Source organism: Chrysemys picta, chromosome 7 (assembly GCF_011386835.1).
Source record: "Chrysemys picta bellii isolate R12L10 chromosome 7, ASM1138683v2, whole genome shotgun sequence".
NCBI lineage: Eukaryota > Metazoa > Chordata > Testudines > Emydidae > Chrysemys > Chrysemys picta.
In genome coordinates, this window is record NC_088797.1 from 24,328,465 (window position 1) to 24,348,511 (window position 20,047).

The 20,047-nt window shown below is 43.7% G+C and overlaps 1 protein-coding gene across 5 annotated transcripts in view; it reads right to left on the reverse strand.

Moving 5' to 3' along the window:
• FLNB (filamin B) overlaps positions 1 to 20,047 on the reverse strand; it is a 137,194-nt gene that overhangs the window by 95,321 nt on the left and 21,826 nt on the right. For 4 of the 5 annotated variants that reach the window (XM_005288364.5, XM_005288363.5, XM_005288362.5 and 1 more), the window contains exon 2: positions 11,116 to 11,680. In XM_005288364.5, coding sequence (XP_005288421.2) covers positions 11,116 to 11,569 — 454 coding nt within the window. In that variant the 5' untranslated portion in view covers positions 11,570 to 11,680. Of the gene's footprint in view, positions 1 to 11,115; positions 11,681 to 11,951; positions 12,092 to 20,047 lie in introns of those variants that run through there. The other variant, XM_042849800.2, reaches the window with a different exon arrangement.

Genomic DNA, 20,047 nt, shown 5'->3' on the forward strand with positions numbered 1-20,047 from the left:
TTATTCAATGACAAAGGGCGTGACAGGAAGTGGTTTTTAGAAGTAATCCCACCCATGGCAACAGGAGCTCTACTTGTCTGCTGTGTACTGGAAAAACAGACAAGGCAGCAGAGGTCTAGAAACAGCTAGAGCTGTTCATTCCTACAGATGAAGTCTAAATGGCACTCTTCTAATCAGCATGCACCTGAAAGGCAGTTGGTACATCCTCGGCGCAACAAAAACCACCACTGTTAGAGGTCAGAGCTGACAGCTTGTTCACTTAAAGCAAAGGTCCCCACAAGCCTAGAGCTAAGCCAGCTGCTTTTGCTTCCTAGTTCTACTTCTAAAGGAAAGTGGCAAAACTGGGAAAGCTAATTACCTGGGATAGCCAGCCTGCCCCCTGCCTTCAGTGACAGGCTTTCAGTACAGAATTGGATTTACACTGCTTCCCTCAGAAGCTCCATGGTTCAGAAAACCAATAACTTCAGTGAGACCTTGATAGCCCATATGTGCACCAAGATATCAATTGTCAAGAGTTCCTGAAGGACTGCCACTCTAGCTGGTTAAACAATGTATGTAAAAAAAATAAACTTTTATAGTATTTAAAATTAAGTTTGGAATTGACAACCTGTATTAAGGCCTGAACTATAATCTATTAAAATTGTTTAAATTAAAATACTCAAGCAGTATATATGAAACCTCAGCAGCAAAGTCCAACTACTGAGCTAATGTAAGTCAGTGTTAAGCACTAAACCAGCCTTTGACAGCACTAGCATAGATATGTCATTTCTGATTATTCAAGTTTAATGGCCTCTTCATTCAAAGTAGAGAAACCAATTTTCCACTGCCAATCAAGGATTAGAAACTACATGTCAAAATGAGAACTACTGGTTCTCAAATCTTGAAGGAGACAGTGACCACAAACAGTTCTGTTCACTAGCTATAGTTAAGCATTAAATGCAAGATATATTACACAAGTTTAGAATCCAGCATATTTAAGCTAAAAAACTTGAAGTCCTCTTGCTTGTAAGAAGCCAGGAAGAGTGGAGAAGTGTCCTATTTTTTGCTTGTGAAACAGCAAAGTTTAGACATTATAAAAGTCCCCATATTAAATCCTAGCAATACAAGCAAGGCTTAAGAGACTTACTCTAGCACAGCTGCTAGTGTTGATTCAGAATACTAATCCTAGAGTTGCAGTTTTAAATGAGACAAGTTCTTAGTTGATGACAGCCATTAGATTTCATACGAGACTGAGCTGAAGCAAGACTTGCATGCTGACCTAGTCTAAGCACTGTTACAAGGTGGTTGAAGTGAAAATTCACTAATATCACATGCAAAGCACTATATTTTGCAACAATCAATTGCACAAATACAAAATGGGAAATGACTGCCTAACTAGGAAGAAAAGGTACAGCAGAAAAGGCCCTGAGGATTATAGTGGACCACACTAAATGAGTCAGTGCAATAGCGTTGCAAAAAAGCAAACATTCTGGGATGTATTACCAGGAGCATTGTAAGCAAGATGTAAGTAAAATCTTCCACTGTATTTATCAGGCCTCAAAACTGGAGTACTGTGTCCAGCTCTGGCCACCACACTTTGGTAAAGAGGGACATATTAGAGAGCAACAAAAGAATGTGAGGTCTAGAAAACATGACCTATGAGAAGATTGAAAGAATAGGGTCTTTTAGTCTGAAGAAGAGAAGACCGAGGCGGGACATAAGTCTTCAAGTACATTAAAAGGTTGTTACAACGAGAAGGGTGACAAGTTGTTCTTGTGCTTAGCTACCCTTACAGCTAGGAAGTTTTTCCTAATGTCTAACCTAAGCCTCCCTTGCTGCAATTGAAGCCCATTACTATGTATCCTGTCTTCACTAGTTAAGGAGAACAAGTTACCTAGGGAAGTTGGGGAATGTCACTGGAGGTTTAAGAACAGGTTAGACAAGCCTGTCAGAGGATGTCTAGGTAATATTCAGTCCTGCTTCAGTGCAGTGAACTGGACTAGATCTATCAAGGTCCTTTTCAGTCCTGCATTTCTATGACTAAATAGCCATTTGTTTTTAATAGGTAGCCTTGTTCAGTTAGTGACAAGCAATAGGTACTTGACTAGCTACTCAATGCTACTAGATTTTCTATTATTGCAAGAGGTTTCCTTTAAACTTTATGTACATGAAAACGCTTCAGTGTCTTGATTCACTTCAGATTTGCAGGCTTAAAGTAATGGGGCCCTAAACGTGAACTCTCCTTGAAGAGAGGGTCTTGTAACAGCTTTCAGCCTGAGACACTGCTCCCAGGAAAGCACTCCAGATCCCCATGGTCACAAGCAGAGGGGAAAGAGGTGCTCACCTCCTTCTATACTGGAAGACAGCAGTCCTCCAAGTCAGTAAGTGAAGCTCAGCTAGACAGCTTTTTTCTGTAAAAGATTTGAAACATCTTATAGCAGAATGTAAGAAGATCCCACATTTGGCTTTGCACCAACAGATATTCTGTCCTGAAGTCCAACCACTTGTGTTTATAGGAAGAGGATCTGAAGTAGCAGGGACTCGTCCCCACTTTTACCAACTGCATGGCTAGCTATGGCTATGCTTGAAGACAAAAGGAATATAAGCAGTTTTGTCTGCTGTCCCAGTTTTCCCCCCTTTGTGGTAGCCCATCCCTAGGAAATGAGACTGACACCATTCAGGAGACAAGCTGAAAAGTCTTCTTACTCTTCTTGTGCCCAGGAGGGGTCTTTAAAATCAGTTTCATTTTCTGGTTAGCTACCAGGAGTCATGGGTACAGTGAGTTTAACCCTGTAGATGCAATAGCCACTGACATTTATTCTAGGTCTACTGGCACTGAACTCTAGCTACTAGCCCATAGGTATGTTATCTGGTCTCTTCTGTCTGGAGTTCAATTATACAAGTCTGATTGTTCTGTTCAAGTATCTTAAAAGCAACTCAGATTTGAGGGGCCCTGTTGTCATGCCATTGATGGCATTTCTGTAAACCCACCATCTCACAAACTGAGAAGTCACAGGTAACCACACAGTGGGAAACATTCACAAGCATGTGATAACATGTCCTCCAACACAATTGCATGGCTATTTAGTTACAGCTAACAAGACTCCAAAATGCTACAAATACACAAGCTAAATCAAATACCCAAGTGTTCACTGTGTCTGCTTCATTTATTTGTGGGCCAAGTAGCAGAGATTCTCCCTCCCACTGTTTGAGATCCTTAGATCCCAAGCTAGCATTGCACTTCAGAGTAGTTTCCATAGGGTGTGGAACCAGCTATGGCATACCTTTGTGCAGTCCATTTTGGATGGGAAAATAGTTTTCCAGAGACAAGCAATAGAATGTAAAACATACAAGTTTTGATTAACAGCTGAGGATGAGTGCAGGTGGACACACAAGACTGAGCAAATAGAGGTTGTCATTGATTGTCAGTTTATGGTGAGGGGAGAAGGGCCACTGTGCAATCCTTTTCCTCATAGAAAACCATCTTTCACAAGGACCCTGGTTAGCCAAGGGAGAGGATGACATGGACAGACTAAGCCAGGGTTTCTCAACCCAGGGGATGTGATCCAAAATTGGGTCAAAGTGTTTCAAAGGGTCCTGCCCTCACTAATCTTGCAGTAGTAGCTCCTGCAGTTCTGGTCCCATGGGGCTGGTTGGGCTCAGCTCCCTGCTCCAGGCACTGCACCCTGGTGCACAGGGTCACAGCGCTACTTGTGTTTGGTCCAGCTACCTTTTGTCATGATGGGGAGCCAGCCAAGCCTAGTTTGAGTGAGTGGTATTGTGACTCCATGCAGCTCAACATGGGAAGCAGGGAGCTGATCCCAGCCAGTCCTGTGGGACAGGAACCACCACTATGGCACACGGGTGCTTGTTTAGTGTGTATATTATATGTGGGGGGTAAGAAATATTTATGAAGCAGGTTTAGGGGGGAGCGGAGGTTTGCACTAAGACTATTTACTGGTTTTAATAGGCCATCAAGGTTCACAAATGCCTCTAACTTTAGTGGCCCTTTCAGGTTAGAGTTGAAGTCTGGTGACAAGGAGATATGGGAAGCTTTAGCTACAGAAAGCTTACAGCAGTAGCTGTAGAGTACTTCAGTGTTAAAAACCAAATTGTATCTGCTTAGTTTCACCAGGCCTGTGTCTTCACTGTAAAAAACCCTCTTCAGTAAAGAAGTCACTGTAAATCTTGGGAGGCCACCTCCTTGTAGTTTACACTATGAGGCAACTATGCCTCTCAGCTAAGCTACAGTACCTTGTCTCCAATAAGATTTCATACTGGGCTGGTGAATACATGTTTATTTATCCTGTGATAGAGATTCCTTTTTAAGCAGCAAGACAAAGCCCAAGTTTCAGTGGTCTATACACACCAGTCTGTCAGACAGTTTAATGCTGTTACCATCACTAATCCTGGCAACTTGATGCCAAGTTGTGTCAGTTTTAGTGTAACCTGTTAAGTGGAGTTAAATTTGATTACTGGAACTCACTTAGAGTCTTCCCCTCTCCTAAATTAGATCTGTCAGCATCTATTGCTGTGCTGTTAAGGCTTCCTATAGTCATTACTGACAAACCCAGTCTCAGCAGACTGCCCCACAAGACACACTTGCTCAAGCTTTTGTTTTAATGCAGTTCTGGGTCCCATGGATGAAGAAATCTAACCAGTCTCATCAAGGCTGGAGTTAAATCCCTCACTTTGTCCCTGCTATGCAGCATTTTGTAATTGGCACCCAGCACAATTGCCTGCATCTGCATAGCACACATTGCCCAAAATATTAACTGCCACTAAATGTAGCAGATTGTATCCTCCTGCAACCTTAGGATAAACTCTTCATCACTTTATCCATACCAGTCAACACACCCTCTACCGCTCCCTCCAACAGGCTTTAATTTCTACCTCCAATACATACCAGAATGCACCCAAAACTTCAAACTGGCACTCTAAGCAAAACAAATGACCTCAGGCATTTGAGAAGGTAACACAGCCATAGTGTTGCTGAGGGACAATGAATATTGAATCAGCACATCATAAGCAACACAATAGCTGACATTCTTGGAGTTATCTGGAAGACAAATGTCATACTCCTCCCCCTGATAAATGTTTAGTTAGAAAGATTTGGTGAAGTATCTTCAGGCAGAGATCAGCTTGTAGCAGCTATCAGTAGTTTTCCTGAGTAGCTCGATCCAATTTCTGCAAGCTCTGTGCTTTAGAGCCTAGCATTAGATTTCTTTAGGAAGTCTATTTGCATAGATCTAGGCTTGCACCTTAAGGCCAATGTTTGCCCCAGTGCTGGTTTCACTTTAGTGCAGGAATGCAACTAGTAGGCTGTCTGAAGTTCGACACTTGAGGTAAAAAACTGATTTCAGTTAATAGGTATTAGTTTGTTGGCTACCATTTGTCTAGAAGAGACAACATTATGCTTCTGTCAGCTCAGTTGCTTTAGATCTCACAATGTCTGCTTGGAGTGTCCTCTTTAGGAGAGATACAATCAAAGTTGCTAAGTTTAGCTAGGGTAGAATGTTCAGCAGCACTTCGATACAAGCCAGATCTTGCTTGAAGACTACTTAAAGGAGATGGACCATGAAGTTCAGGTAAAGGGATTGAGAGTCCATAGCCCAGATTCATTTTCTGAACTCCATGCATATGCTTCCTTGCCTCATCTATTAAGAACATTAAGCTGTAGAACAGTTTGACAGGTCTGGGGATTTTAAGGTCTTTATGTATCCTGCATATGATGCTCTACATCGGGGTGGCCAACCTGAGCCTGAGAAGGAGCCAGAATTTACTAATGTACATGGCCAAAGAGCCAAAGTACTATGTCAGCAGACCCCACATCAGCTCCCAGTGCCTCCCCCGCCTCCCGATCAGCTGTTTCATGGCATGCAGGAGGCTGGGGGGAGTGGAGTGGGGGCAGGGCCTGTGGCAGAGCCTGGGGTTGAGCAGTGAGCTCCCCTCCCCCCCAGCACATTGGAAAGTTGGCACCTGTAGCTCCAGCCCCAGAGTCTGTGCCTAGACAAGGAGGCACATATTAACTTCTGAAGAGCCAAATGTTGCTCTGGTGCCATAGGCTGGCCACCCCTGCTCTACATGGTAGAACTTTGCAGTATGAATTGTGTTGCTGCAGCACAGTGCAGCATCAGTAAGGAGACATGAAAATTGAGCCTGAACAGACTAGTCAGTTCACCGGAGCACTGCTGCTCCAAGCTAGCATGTTTCTCAAGGGAGCTCCTGTGGACAAAAACATAGGTATAATATTGATAGGGCAGGGAATACATTTACAAAACAGAAGGGAAGCAGCTTGCTTAGTTTTAGAGGAGGCTGGTTGCCAAAATAAACTCAGTTTGCAATAAGGTTTCTTAACCCTCAGCCACTGGAAAGTAGGATGGAAAGATGATATCTCAACAAGTGAAGTTCAAGCATCAGTTATTTTTGCACAATTACCAGAAATTCATGAGTGAATAATTAATGGCTTCTTTAACCATTTCCCCTACCTAGTAGGCTATGTAGGTCTGCAAAGCACTAAAGCTATGGTGCCAAATAAAAATACTTATGTTTCCAATTAAAAATGCAACCAGGCATAAAAGACTTGAATATTTTGCTATAATGATGATATGATGTCTAGTAGTTTAGAATAAGGGCACCATACAGCCCAGTTTTAACACTCACTTTTAGTTTATGGACTTTCCACGTTAGAACAGTGAGTAACAACATTGAGTCCGAACTCTATATAAGCGCAAGAGTTTGATATTTAGAAGTCAAGTCCCTTCTATACTGAAGTTAGATTTCCTCACTCCTTTAAGAGAGGGAATGTATAGATGCATCATTTACCTTGTGCAAGATGCCTTATTCATCCTACTTCACCCACAGTTCACTGAAGCTAGAGCAGGGTGGGGGATTTTTAGATTAATCCATCTTCAGCAGGATCATTATAGGCATATGAATACATTCACATCTGGAAACCAGTAGTTGTGACTAAGCCTGAACTGTTATCCATTTGGAAGTCACTCTTATGAAATGGCTATTACACTCTTGCTTGAAAGGTTATGTTTTAGTTGCATGCCAACAAATTGAGATCCTATGCAGATTTCATCAGTATAATCTACATATTAGACCATATAGTCACTCAAGCATGATGCTAATTAAAGCAAGCTGTAGAATTTGAGAGTCACCAAATGTGTATGCTAACTCCCAAGTAATTAATCTTGTTCTTTCCTTTGTCTTATCATTGTGTTCCTTGTTATGGAGTTCATTACACTCATGAGTAATATTGAAAAGGTTTCCTATAAAAAACCATACACAACTATGAAGCCTTTTAAATAAAACAGCATATTCGACTGAACTTTTGGAACCAGAAAAGTGAAGTTTTCCCAATGTTCATTTACTACTTAAGATAGTGAAGTATCACTACCACACAATAGGCAATTGAGACTTCAAAGTTTGTTCAGTTGAGGAATTTATGTTGGTCATAAAGTGTCAGCCTGATATTTTAGATTATCTGGTTTGATCACTTTTGAGGCAACATTGTCCCTTTAGTGAGCTTGAGACCTGACAGATTTGAGACCTTGTCTTCACTACAGGAAAAAAGCCAAGTTAAAATCCTAGAGAAGACAAGGGCAGTTTGTTGCTTTCATGTGACAAAGCCATAAACGCAACCTAACTCATCTGAAAGCAAATGGTTATCTTCTTTAGGATTTTAAATTCATTAGAACTTGCATTTTAGGGCTGGTCTACACTAAGCCCCCAGTTTGACCTAAGATACGCAACTTCAGCTACGTGAATAACATAGCTGAAGTCTCTTAGTTCGAACTTAAAGGTACTTACCGCGGGTCTACACACGGCAGGCAGGCTCCCCCGTCGACTCCGCCTACTCCTCTCATGGAGCAGGATTACTGGTGTTGACGGTGAGCACTTCCGGGATCCATTTATCGCGTCTAGACAAGACGTAATAAATCGATCCCAGAAGATCTATTGCTTGCCGCCGAGCCAGCGGCTAAGTATAGACGTACCCAAAGTCACCTTTGTTCCTAGTGAAGGATAACTCCCAGCATTGCTGGCTAACTCTACAGCAGTTTGTTAAACACCAAGTGTAGCTCATAAGTAAGAGGTTTAAGAAAAATGTGCTTTAGGCCCCATTTCAAAGAGTCTAGCTATGCCCCAGAAAGAATTACTGAGTATTTCAGAAGATTAAGCTCTATAATGGAGGGGAAGGAGTGGTCAACCACCAGCAACTTTCACCTATTTCTCTTTCATAATAAGCTTCACTGAGAGGAGTTTCCTCTTTAGGCTCAATGGGTTCCCTCCCTCACCCCTGCCCCCTCAGTCCCTTCTCTTTCTCAAACTTTTCCCTGTCCTCCTTCAGGCAGACCATCACCACAAGACAGGAGTCCTCTACTCAGAGTCACAAGGGTAAGACAGACCTCTATCTTTCAAGAGCTGAACAGTTCATAAAACTTAACCTTATGATCACTGGTTGGTCAATTCTATTGACCACAGAATTAAGTTTGAACTCCCGCCCCTCTAGTCTCTAGAGGTGATCCTGGCAGTTACAGGCCAGTAAGTTTAATTTCAGAACCAGGCAAACTGATTGAAACCATAAAGAACAGAATTATCAGACACAGCTGAGCATCATTTGTTGGGGAAGCATCGCAGCTTTTGTAAAGAGAAATCATGCCTTGCCAATCTACCAGAATTCTTTGAGAGTCAACACACACAGCCAAGGGTGATCCAGTAAATAGTGTCAAAGGCTTTTCAGAAAGTCTAAGGTCAAGGGCCCTCACTGAAGGCTCTTAAGCCAGGTAAGCAGACATAGGATAAGAGGAAAGGTCCTCTCATGGATCAGTAACTGGTTGAAAGTCACGAAACAAAGGGTAGGAATAAATGGTCATTTTTCAGAATTGGAAGAGGTAAGTAGCAGGGTTCCCCAGATATCTGTACTGGATCAGTGCTGTTGATTATATAAGAGATTTGGGAAAAAGGGATAAACAGTGAGGTTAAGTCCAAAGCAGACTGCAAAGAGTTACAAGGGATCTCAAAACTGGGTGTCTGGACAATAAAATAGCTGATAAAATTCAATGTTGATAAATGCAAAACAATCCCAACTACACATACAAAATGATTGGATCTAAGTTACCTGTTACCACCCAGGAAAGATCTTTGAGTCATTGTGGATAATGAAAATGTTTGCTCAATGTGCAGTCAAAAAGAAAAGCTAACAATGTTCAGAACAATTAGGAAAGGAACAGAGAAAAAAATGCCACTACATAAATCCATGTTGTATTCAGGATGTGAACATTACATCTCATGTTCCGGTCAAAAAAGATTAGAATTGGAAGAGGTAAAGAGAAGGGCAACAAAATTTAGGGTATGGAAACAGCTTCCCTATCAGGAAAATTTTTTAAAAATTGGACTTGTCAGTTTGGAGATAAGAGGGTATATGATAGAAGTGTATAAAACCATGAATGGTGTAGAGAACATGAATAGGGCAGTGTTATTTATGCCTTCACATAAGAACCAGGAGTCACCCAATTAAAATAAGCAGAAAGTTCAACACGTAAGTAAGTACTTCTCCACACTGTCAACTTTTGGAACTCATTACCAGGGGATGTAGTGAAGGCCAAAACTATAACAGTTCAAAATAAATTAGATAACTTCATGGAGAATAGGTCCATCAGTGGCTATTAGCCAAGATGATCAGGGATGCAACCCCATGGTCTGGGAGTCCTTAGCCTCAGATTGCCAGAAGCTAGTAGTGGATGATTGGAGATAGATCACTTGATGGCTTTTTTTTTTTTAATTCCTTCTGAAGCACCTGGTATTGGCCACTATCAGAAGACAGGACACTGGACTAGATGGACCATTGGTCTAACCCTATATGGCCATTCTGGTGTTGAACGGCAAGGAAACCATTAGGCACTTCATGCCTACAACCATGTAATCTGGAGAGTGACCACAAGCTAAGGCCTAATCAACTTTGGCATCGGGAACATCAAGCCCTTGAGAGGAGAAGGGAGCATGTCAGAGGCTGTTCCATATGGCACCTTAGTGTTAACACGGCACATAACCCCAAGTCTTGAGCAACACTGCCTATGCAGGCACCCTTCGGTATAGAGGTAAATGTACCAGCCAAGCTATAGTCACAACTCAAGAACAGCTGTTCCTTTGCTTTCACGTCATAAGGGCCAAAGGTCTGCTCTGTAGTATTTCTCCAGTTAATACTCTCTATCACAAGCAAATGAAAGATCAGTGATGGCCTTAGCTTGTTTTCGGTAGAATCAGCAGTGGGACTTTTGTTACCAGCATAACCCCTGCAAAGCACTCCAATCACAGCAGCTGAGAGAGAGGGGCTCTACCTGCCAGGACAGAAGCAGCACAGCAAATCCTGTCTTCCTGAACAAGGCAGACAGTCTTTGCTTTCCCAATGGATAGGAATAGGCTTAGCCAACCTCTGGGCAGGCCAGAGCCCTGAGGGTAGACAAAGTTGGGGTTTAAGTCTCATGTCTCACGGAGTCATGTAAGGCAGTACAAGTGTGCCAGAGCACCCTGGGATTTAGGCAGAACTCCCCCACACCGAGAGCCACACCACAGATTTGTCAGAGACCCTGGTAAGGGTCCCCTGCCTTGGTAGCGGTCTCTAGTCAGCACTAGGGAAAGGCAGCCAGAGGAGCTGGTTTGGCAACCACCGCCCTCAGAGCCAAACACACCTGCCTTGGGAGTGTCAGCTGGGCTCCTCCTTAGGGCCCCACCCAGCCACCGGGGACAGGCTCCGCCACACCCCAGCACAGCCTCCCACCCAGAAGGAGCCCTTCCCCTGCCCAGGGTCAGCTCCAGCCCCGGAAGGAGGGCGCTCCCAGCCCCAGGTGGTCTCGGGTCAGCGGCCGGAGGCCTGTGGCAGCCCGTAAGTCTGGCGGTGAACGCCACGGCTCTAGCCCGCAGCAGGAGCTAACGAGCGGCCCAAGAGCAGCGCCAGCCGCCGCAGAGGCAAGGGCCGCCCGGCTAGGGCGAGCGACACACCCCACGCCCGGGGTGGGCGAGCCCCTGACCGACCCGCCAGCCCAGCCCGCGGTGGCCAGAGGCCGGCTTGTCCCCTGGCCACGCTAGGGCGCGCGCCTGTCCCGGAGCAGGGCTCCCGCCCGGACTCACCGATGGAGACCAGCTTGATGCTCTCCCGCTCCAGGAACTCGAGCGCCACCGAGACGTTCTCCAGCTGCATCTGGCGGAAGGTGGGGCGCTGGTGGTACTTGCGGTACATGCGCTTCTGGCTCAGCACCTCCAGCAGCGCGATGAGCCGCAGCCCGTCGCTCAGGTCGCTCTGCAGGTTGCCGATGCGCTTGTTCACGCAGCGGAGGTGCTCGTTGCACCAGCGGGTGAAGGTGTTCTGCTGGATCCGCTTCCAGGGCGCGTCCTCCGCCAAGTCCTTCTCGGTCACCGGCATGTCTGCCTGCTGCTCCGCCTCGCCGCGGCCCGCGGGCTGCTGCTGCTGCTGCTCTAGCCGCCGAAACTGGAGAGTCTGGCTCCGCGGGCTGCTGCCGCCACCGCTACTGCTGCTCCAGCCTCTGCTGCGAGCCCCCTGGCCCCGCGCCTGCGTGCTGCTCATGCTGGGGCGGCCGCCCCGCCTTCTCCGCGGGATGAGCGAGCTGACTCCGCCCGGGCGCGCTCCCTCCTCCTAGGCGGCGGCGAGCTCAGTGCCAAGTGCACGCGAACAAACCTGCGGGCAAAGGAGCAGCGGCGTTAGCAGCCTCACCCAGGCAGGGTCCGGGCTCATCTCCCTCCACTACAACTAGGACTCACCTGTGTGTACTCCTACCCAGACTAGGCGCCTGCCTCCTCCCCGGGCTTTAAATACCGTCCGGGGCACGGAGCTTGGGCCCCGGAGGCGGCCAGAGGTGAGCACAGCTGTGCCGAGGTCAGAGAACTCAGACTGTGATTGCAGCCCCTTATCATATCATTAGGAATCAGGGATGGAAAACGCCTCCTACCTCGCTCTAGCCACAGCAGGGTCTTTGTCCCCTTCAGCGGCGTGAAGAACTTCTGCTGCTTCGTTACCATCTAGTAGTGAGATGAGAGACCTGCTGCGCTGCTAGTGCCAAGTCTCTTAACTAGCTAGGAGGGAAACGCCCGCACTTTGCATTATTACTTTACTGCATTGTTCTATAAACTCAGCCCCTCCAGGGGTGGTGCAGGATTTTGTGATCTAAAGAGGCGTGGGAAAAGGTTGGGCTTGTAGCTAGTAAAGCGGGGATAGCCTGCAAACACTTTGAGGCAGGGACTATACAATGCCAAGGTCAGTGTGGGGGCCCCTGGGGATTTACCTATTCTATTCCTCAGTTTCCCCATGTATTAAACGAGGATAACAGTGCTGTACACCACAGGAGTTTAGCCCACTTCATGCACGAAAGCTTATGCTCTAATAAATTTGTTAGTCTCTAAGGTGCCACAAGTACTCCTGTTCTTTTTGCGGATACAGACTAACACGGCTGCTACTCTGAAACCACAGGAGTTGTTGGCCCTCATTTGTTAGGGCTGGGTTTACCTGCGGTTTTTGTACCAGTTTATATAATTTTTCAGTGTAAGCGTCTAATTGTGTGGATGCGCTTATACTGATGTACATCAAATACAGACAGTTACATGGGTACAAGCACAGTGTGTAAACGAACCCTTAATGTTTGTAAAGCGCTTGGCGATCTTTGCATGAGAAGCAGTAAATAAAAACAAAGTAGCATATAGCTGCAAGTGTTGATGACTTGTTTTATATTCTTAAAAACAGTAACATTCTTTGTTATAAAACATGGTAAAATAACCTAGCCATTAAAATCCAGTAAATGTAATATAAGGAGTATAATACCTTTGTGTACATCCCAGTTGCTGTTTCATTATTTTTAAGGGAGTATCAGTGTTCATAACAATGACAATAGCTTATAGAACTGATCCTGCAATGAGCTCCATGCATGTGGGTGCACATGTCCAGCTGCACCGAACAAGTTGCAGGATGAGGATTCCAAATCATGCATAGTGAGGATTTTGCCACCATTTCAGCCATTGGTGGCCATCCCTCATATAGCTGTGCCTTTGCAAAACCCCTAGTGTAGACAGGTTTAAGTGCTGCAAACCATAATTTGCAACATTGCAGTTTACTCCAGTTTCAAGCTTGGGTAAGCGCCACAGGTCAAAATAGAGGCTTTAGCTGTCCACAATAGTGTTTTGTACCAGTGCAGCCATACTGGGGCTGGCCACCAGTGGTGGTCATCCAGGCAAATCCTCAATGCAGACGAGGCCTCTGACTGTAAACTCTTTGGAACTGGGATTTGTTTTCTTATATGTCTATGAAATGCTATGTTCTCCAATGGTGCTATTTAAAGAATAGGAGTTATAACTTGGGGCAGGGACAGGTCCCTTTATTATGTTTTTACACCGTGTAGCACAATGGGGTCCTGATCTCAGCTGGGGCCTCCCAGAGCTACTGTAATAAAAATAATGAATAAATAACTTTACTCCTCCAGTGTCAGTAGGACTCCGTACACTCAGAAATAATGGTTGAAACCTTAATTTGTGAAATCCCTATAACTAATCCTGAGTCAGATCATGAATTCTTTCCCCAATAGGCAAATTTCAAACCCTCATAAACAAACTCTGAACCTTAATATAAATATTCAAACTGGATAAAAAAACTGGAAAAAATCTAATCCCCATAAAGAAAAAAATGTGTGAATACAATAAATTTGTAACTGGCATATTAAAAGTCTGGCAGACAGGGCAGATGATCTTGTGGTTAATACACCAGGGTGGGGCTCAAAAAAACCAACATTCAATTCCTGCATCTGCCACAGACTTCCTGTGTGATCATGGACGAGTCATGTAGGCCCTAATCTCGCAAACACTTATGCACTGATGTTTATGTCGGTGAGACCGTTCATGTAGTTAAAGCTAAGCAGGCTCAGGGCCTTAATGTCACAAGGGGTATGTCTACACAGCAATTAAACACCCGTGGCTGCCTTGTCAGCTGACTCAGACTCAGGGGACTCAGGCTACAGGGCTATAAACCTGCAGTGTAGACGTCTGGGTCTGTTGACCTTGGATGTCTACACTGCAGTTTTATAACCCCACAGCCCAAGCCCAAGATAGCTGACATGGGCCAGTCACAGGTGTTCAACTGCAGTGTAGACATACCCTTGTATCTCAGTTTCTCCATATGTAAAATGGAGATGGTGATGATTGATGATACTTTCTTCCTCCCTAGCCTCTTGGTCTATCATCTTATCTATTTGGACTGTAAACTCTTTAGAAGAGGGACTGTGTCCTACTATGTGATTTTACAGTGCTTAGCACAATGGAGGCCTGATCTTCATTTGTTACTTCTAGATGCTATCAGACTACTACTAATAAGAATTGTTAAAAGGACATCTAAGATAAGACGGTGTTTTTAGGGATACCAAATAAGGCTTGAGCTTTCACTCATTTTATCTGACTAATTTATTGGCGTACCACTCCCTTCCACTAACTTACAACTTGCAATTTGCTACTGACTCATTTAATGACAATGAAGAATCAATAGGACTACCTTATTTGGAGTTGTCACATCAGAATTTCCCCCAGTTTAGTGGTATTTTTCACTGTAAATATGTGTCATTAAAGGGTATAGTCAGCTGTCTATATATGCCTTCTCCCCTAATTAAAAACCCTTATCTACCAAGTATAGTAGTTTGATAACAACAGCCCTGATCCTGCAAATATATACACATGTACTCAACTTTACTAACAGGAGTAGTTCCACTGATTTCAAGTTGAGTACATCTGTACGCGTTTGCAGCATTGGGCCCATTGTTAATGTGTTTTATAAATATTTTTTTTAAAACACAAACTCATACCTGCTACATGACTCTGACTTTGAAGATGCTAGAAGGTGTCAGAGGGAACAATCTATTAAAACATCATACATATAATTTTATAAAACTGTCCTGCCTCCTGTACAATAAAATTAAATACCAATTTCCAATTATTTCTTTAAAAGTTTTTTTTAATGACAACACCTTTATTATAATGAAGTGCAAGGTTATTCTGGATTATCTATAGATAAAGCTAAAGGGTTTTTTTTCAAACAATATTGTTTCTATGATGTAAACATATCTGCTAGGAAGTAGAATTAGACCACCCAAAGCAAAGATAAAAGTGTTATTAACTCAAACACTGACTAAGCACTGAGTAAGAATGTCCAGATCTAGCCTAATATTTACTTAGGCCCAGCTCCTCTGAGCTATTTAGGTGCCTAATTCCCACTGAAATCAATGGGAGTTAAGCACCTAAATACCTTTGAGGCTCTTGGCCTTAGTGTTTTAAGTGAAAACTAGACAATGGGAGAGCTATGCCAAACGGTAGTTTGCATGCCCATAGTTCCCATGTGCCATGGGTACAAGCTGGCACAGCACAGAACTACATATGATAGAAGCTATGAGGTGGGCTTGTTTCAAAGGCTACTCTGCACGTCACCCTATAATTTGTATTCCTAATTGTGTATCGACCTTGGCACAGGTTGGGAGGAGGTTTTCCCTTTTCTATATAGCAACCCTTTCAACAGCAGGATTTATCAATTGTTTATAATATTTTGTACTTACGCTATTTTTGCTGAAGTCCTGCTCAAAAAAGTATGGGGTAAAAAGTGGGAAAAAATGTTATATCTTTTTCATTCTTCTGTAACTTAAAAATTGTGAAAGGGATTTTTGCTCAAACTTTCCAAAAGAGTTCACCTTTAGCACAGATCCAGCACAGAAAATTTCAACCCAAAAGATGAGTGTTTCATAACATTTTGAGCATGTGCAAACAGGGGGGTTTAAGTACAACTGTTTTGCATTTTATACATCTTCCCCTTACTTCCCTGTCCTCTCCCCACAAAAAGCCGGTATAAAATGTGGGGAAAGCGTGCAGATAGTTACAAAACCAAGTCCAATCAGCCTTGCCACGTGGCTTAAATGGCCACTCAGAATCCCTTCAGTCCCATAAATGTGCATTAGATGATATAGGTAAGCTAGTGGAGTGAATGCTGGACTATGAGGCTGGAGACAGCTGTTTGATGCTTGGCTCTGACCTGCTGTGTGATCTTTGGTAAATGTCTGTGCCTCTATGTCTGTCTTGCCTAGTTAGAGTGTCAGTCCTTTCAGGTAGGACTGTCTCTTACCTGTTTTTTGTAAGTGGCTAGCACAATAGGATCCCAGCCTTGATTCTGTTGTGATATACATAATAGTAATAATAAAGCCCTAATGGGTGGGGGTGGACGGAGCATTGTTAGGGCTGGTCTACACTGGCAACACTAAAGCACTGCCGCAGCAGCACTTTAACATGCCTTGGGTGGTCGCGGCAGAGCGACCAGCTCCATGAGAGGCGTAGCTACCAGCGCTGGGAGCACGGTTCCCAGCACTGGTGGACTGTTTACACGGGCGCTTTACAGCGCTGAAACTTGCTGCACTCAGGGGGGTGTTTTTTCACATCCCTGAGCGAGAAAGTTGCAGCGCTGTAAATTGCCAGTGTAGACAAGCCTTAGGCTCCAAGCAGGCATGCATCAAGAGCCCAATCCAATTCTCACTGGGGAGCAGGAGCAGACCCCAGGCAGATAATGGTGTCTTTAGCAGCAAGCAGAAGTTGCTCCCATGATCAGTGACTAACGGCTATCATCTGAAAGGAATAGCAAAAATAGCTCCATAGAAGTCAGAGCTGGGCTGCCATAGGAAAGGCTACCCGGGGTCTGCAGGATTCTTGTAAACTAGACACACTGGCCAGAGACCCAGCTTCCCCTTGCTGCTCTGGTTGCACAGTGCTTAGGCAGATTTGGCCTCTGTGTTTACTCTCAGTAAAGATGAATGAGAAACAAAGACGGCTTTATAGCATCAATTAAAAAAAATAGCCATGTCCTAAGGGGATCCTGTCCCACCCACCCTATCCACAGAAAACCCTGCCTGCAGGGGAACTGATGTTCCACTGTACAAGTTTGTGGGGCAAATTCTGGGATCCCAGGCAGCCCCTCTATATCTGTGCTCCCTATCCCCAACACATATGGTCGACACTAGAGCTGAAACAATTCTGATAGTCCCTTGACCACTCAGATCCACAGGCCACAGAGAAGTGGTGCAGGGACTGCAGGAGTGGCTACAACCCTGAAGCTGCAGTTGCAACCACAGAGTGGTTCCATAGCTGCTCTGCAGCCTTGGGTAACAGATTCCTTCCTCTCAAGCACTGCTTTACCGTGTTATATCCAAATTCGTATTATATCGGGTAGCGTTATATCGAGGTAGAGGTGTATTATTACAAGTATACTAATGTATGCATTGAAGAAATACCTTACCTATATATTTGTACTAGTAAATGTGTGTTTATGTGACTATATATATACTGTATACACACAGATACTTCAACACTATATTCAAGGGTAGATCCTGTTTCTTTTATTTGTTCTACTTGGCAATTATTGAGTTAGGATGTTTCCTCACCAGCCCTTCTATTGCACAATTAGACATCTATGTAGAGAGGAGAGCTTCATCACTATTGTTTTCTCCTTCAGTAGTTTTTTTCCCATAATTTTTTATCACTGTTTGTTTATAACAGTTCAATGAAAGCCTCAAACTGAAATGTGCTCCTTTAATTAAAAAAACAGTGTTCTTCCATTGCCATACACACATTGGTTTGTTATTATAGGGCTGCTCAGAGTATTTGGGATCCAAGGTGCTATAACAACACATGAAATGTAATGTACTGTATTGTAATTCTGGGCTGCTGACATTTATTTAATTTATGTGTACAAAAACCAACACTGAATTATGTTTTGAAATAAAATGTGACATACCAGTATTCAGACTGACATGGAATTACTTTGCAACTAGGAATTACAAAACCAAACAGGTATATGAAACTTTGGGTCTGCCAGCCTTGACAATGGGTCTGACCCCTCTTACCTTTGTGGGAGTTTTGCCTAAAGTTCCATTGATGGAAAATAACCTCATCACAAATTATGTATGATATACATAGCATGGTGCTAAACATGTCACAAAAACCATGTGTCCTTAAATGTTAATATTGAACTGAACTGGCTAATACCTATGCCACTGCCATCTGGTTGATGGAATCAGGAGTGCTGAAACGTGTGTCACAGAACCTGTACTGCTATTCATTAACTGAAAATTTCTCTTAGCTCCTTTGGAAGAGGATGGATTCTTGGAGCAAGAGGATCTGAGTTCTGTCCCTACTACTTGAGCTCTGTGTATATGTAGAGGAAAGTAACAGTTGCCTGCTATTATTTGTATATCACATCACAGGCAGAAAATGCAAAAGATCTCTCTAGTATTAACTCATATACGGAGCGATTAACTAGTCTCAGTAGGAGTACATGTAGTATGTCTAGGTATATACACCCTATTGTAAGAATGTATCTCCTCTCAGTAGCAATATGCTGTGAAAAGCCGATGATATTCTACTTTATCCTTTAGAAAACCCTCTTTCAAACCCAAATCAGACAAAATGAAAAGTACGCTTCACACCCAGAACTACAGGAATAGAACTTACTTCTGAATCCCTAGTTCTCACTCATGACAAAAGCATTAAGCAACTAAAATGAAGTGCTACTTAAGAGTTCTAGCTGAAAATTACAACTTGGATATGTGTGTTGATTAGTATTGGGGTATTATGCAAAGATTGCTATATATAGTCTTCCCTTCCCCCCCCCAAACCCCTTAAATTACGGCCAAATTACAAGGCATATGCCTTCTAGAAACAATTGTCCAGCTAGAACTCAGCAAAAGGACTTCATGTTACATACTTGTGCTTGTTTTTTCTGAAGACTCATGTTAGGGATAGGGAATAGCCACTCTGAACTCTCATTGTTTCTTTAAGGAGTGATCTTTTTAAACTTCATTTCCATCAGAGGGAGGGAGTGGAAAAGACACTGTTGCTAACATTCATTGATATTATTAAACTGAGAGCACATGATTGTGGGTGACTAATGCAGTCCAAGTTTTGCTTCATAATAACCAACTTTATCATAGTTTCATGTGATTGTGTTCTTGGATCACTCAGAATCATATATTGCTTATGAAACAGATCCCAGACATCTAGGATACAATGCATACTTTCATTAAAAAACTTTTTTTGTATTCTACAGTAACTGCTTGCCTTGATTTTAGGAGAGGAAAGAATGAAAATATCAAATGTTAATCAATCACATGCAGAGTTTGGGAAAGTGGGTGCTGCTTATACCTAAATATAGTGGACTTAGTTTCAGTTGGTGGAAAGATTGCTCTCTGTTTTTTTGACACGGTTGCAGTACCACTTGCCTGCTATTCTTTGTATATCACATCACAGGCAGAAAATGTAAATGTAAAAAATATCTCTAGTATTAACTCATATAGAGAGTGATTAACTAGTCTCATAGGCCTTGGCTACACTCGCTGCCGCGGCAGCGCTGTGAAGCGCGAGCGTAGTCGCGCTGCCAGCGCTGCAAGAGCTCTCTCGCAACGCTGCAAGTACTCCACCTCTCCGAGGGGAATAGCTTGAGCACTGGGAGCGAGCGTGCAGCGCTGCAGGCGCTGATTACACTGGCACTTTACAGCGCTGCACTCGCTGCGCTCAGGGGGGTGTTTTTTCACACCCCTGAGTGCAGCAAGTGCAGCGCTGTGAATTGCCAGTGTAGCCAAGGCCATAGGAGTACATGTGGTATGGCTAGGTACCTACATTCTTAAACTCGGGTGTATCTCCTCTCAGTAGCAATTCGCTGTGAAAAGCCAACCATATTCTACTTTATCCTTTAGAAAACCTTCTTTCAAACACAACATACCATGAGGGTTTCATACCTCCGTGATGTAGAGCAGTGGATCTCAACCTTTCCAGACTAGTGTACCCCTTTGTCTTGCGTACCCCAAGTCTCACCTCACTTAAAAATTACTTGCTTACAAAATCAGACATAACAATACAAAAGTGCCACAGCACAGTTACTGAGAAATTACTGACGTTCTCATTTTGTCTGTAAGAAATTTTAGTTTGTACTGACTTCACTAGTGCTTTTTATGTAACCTGTTATAAAACGAGGCCAATATCTTGA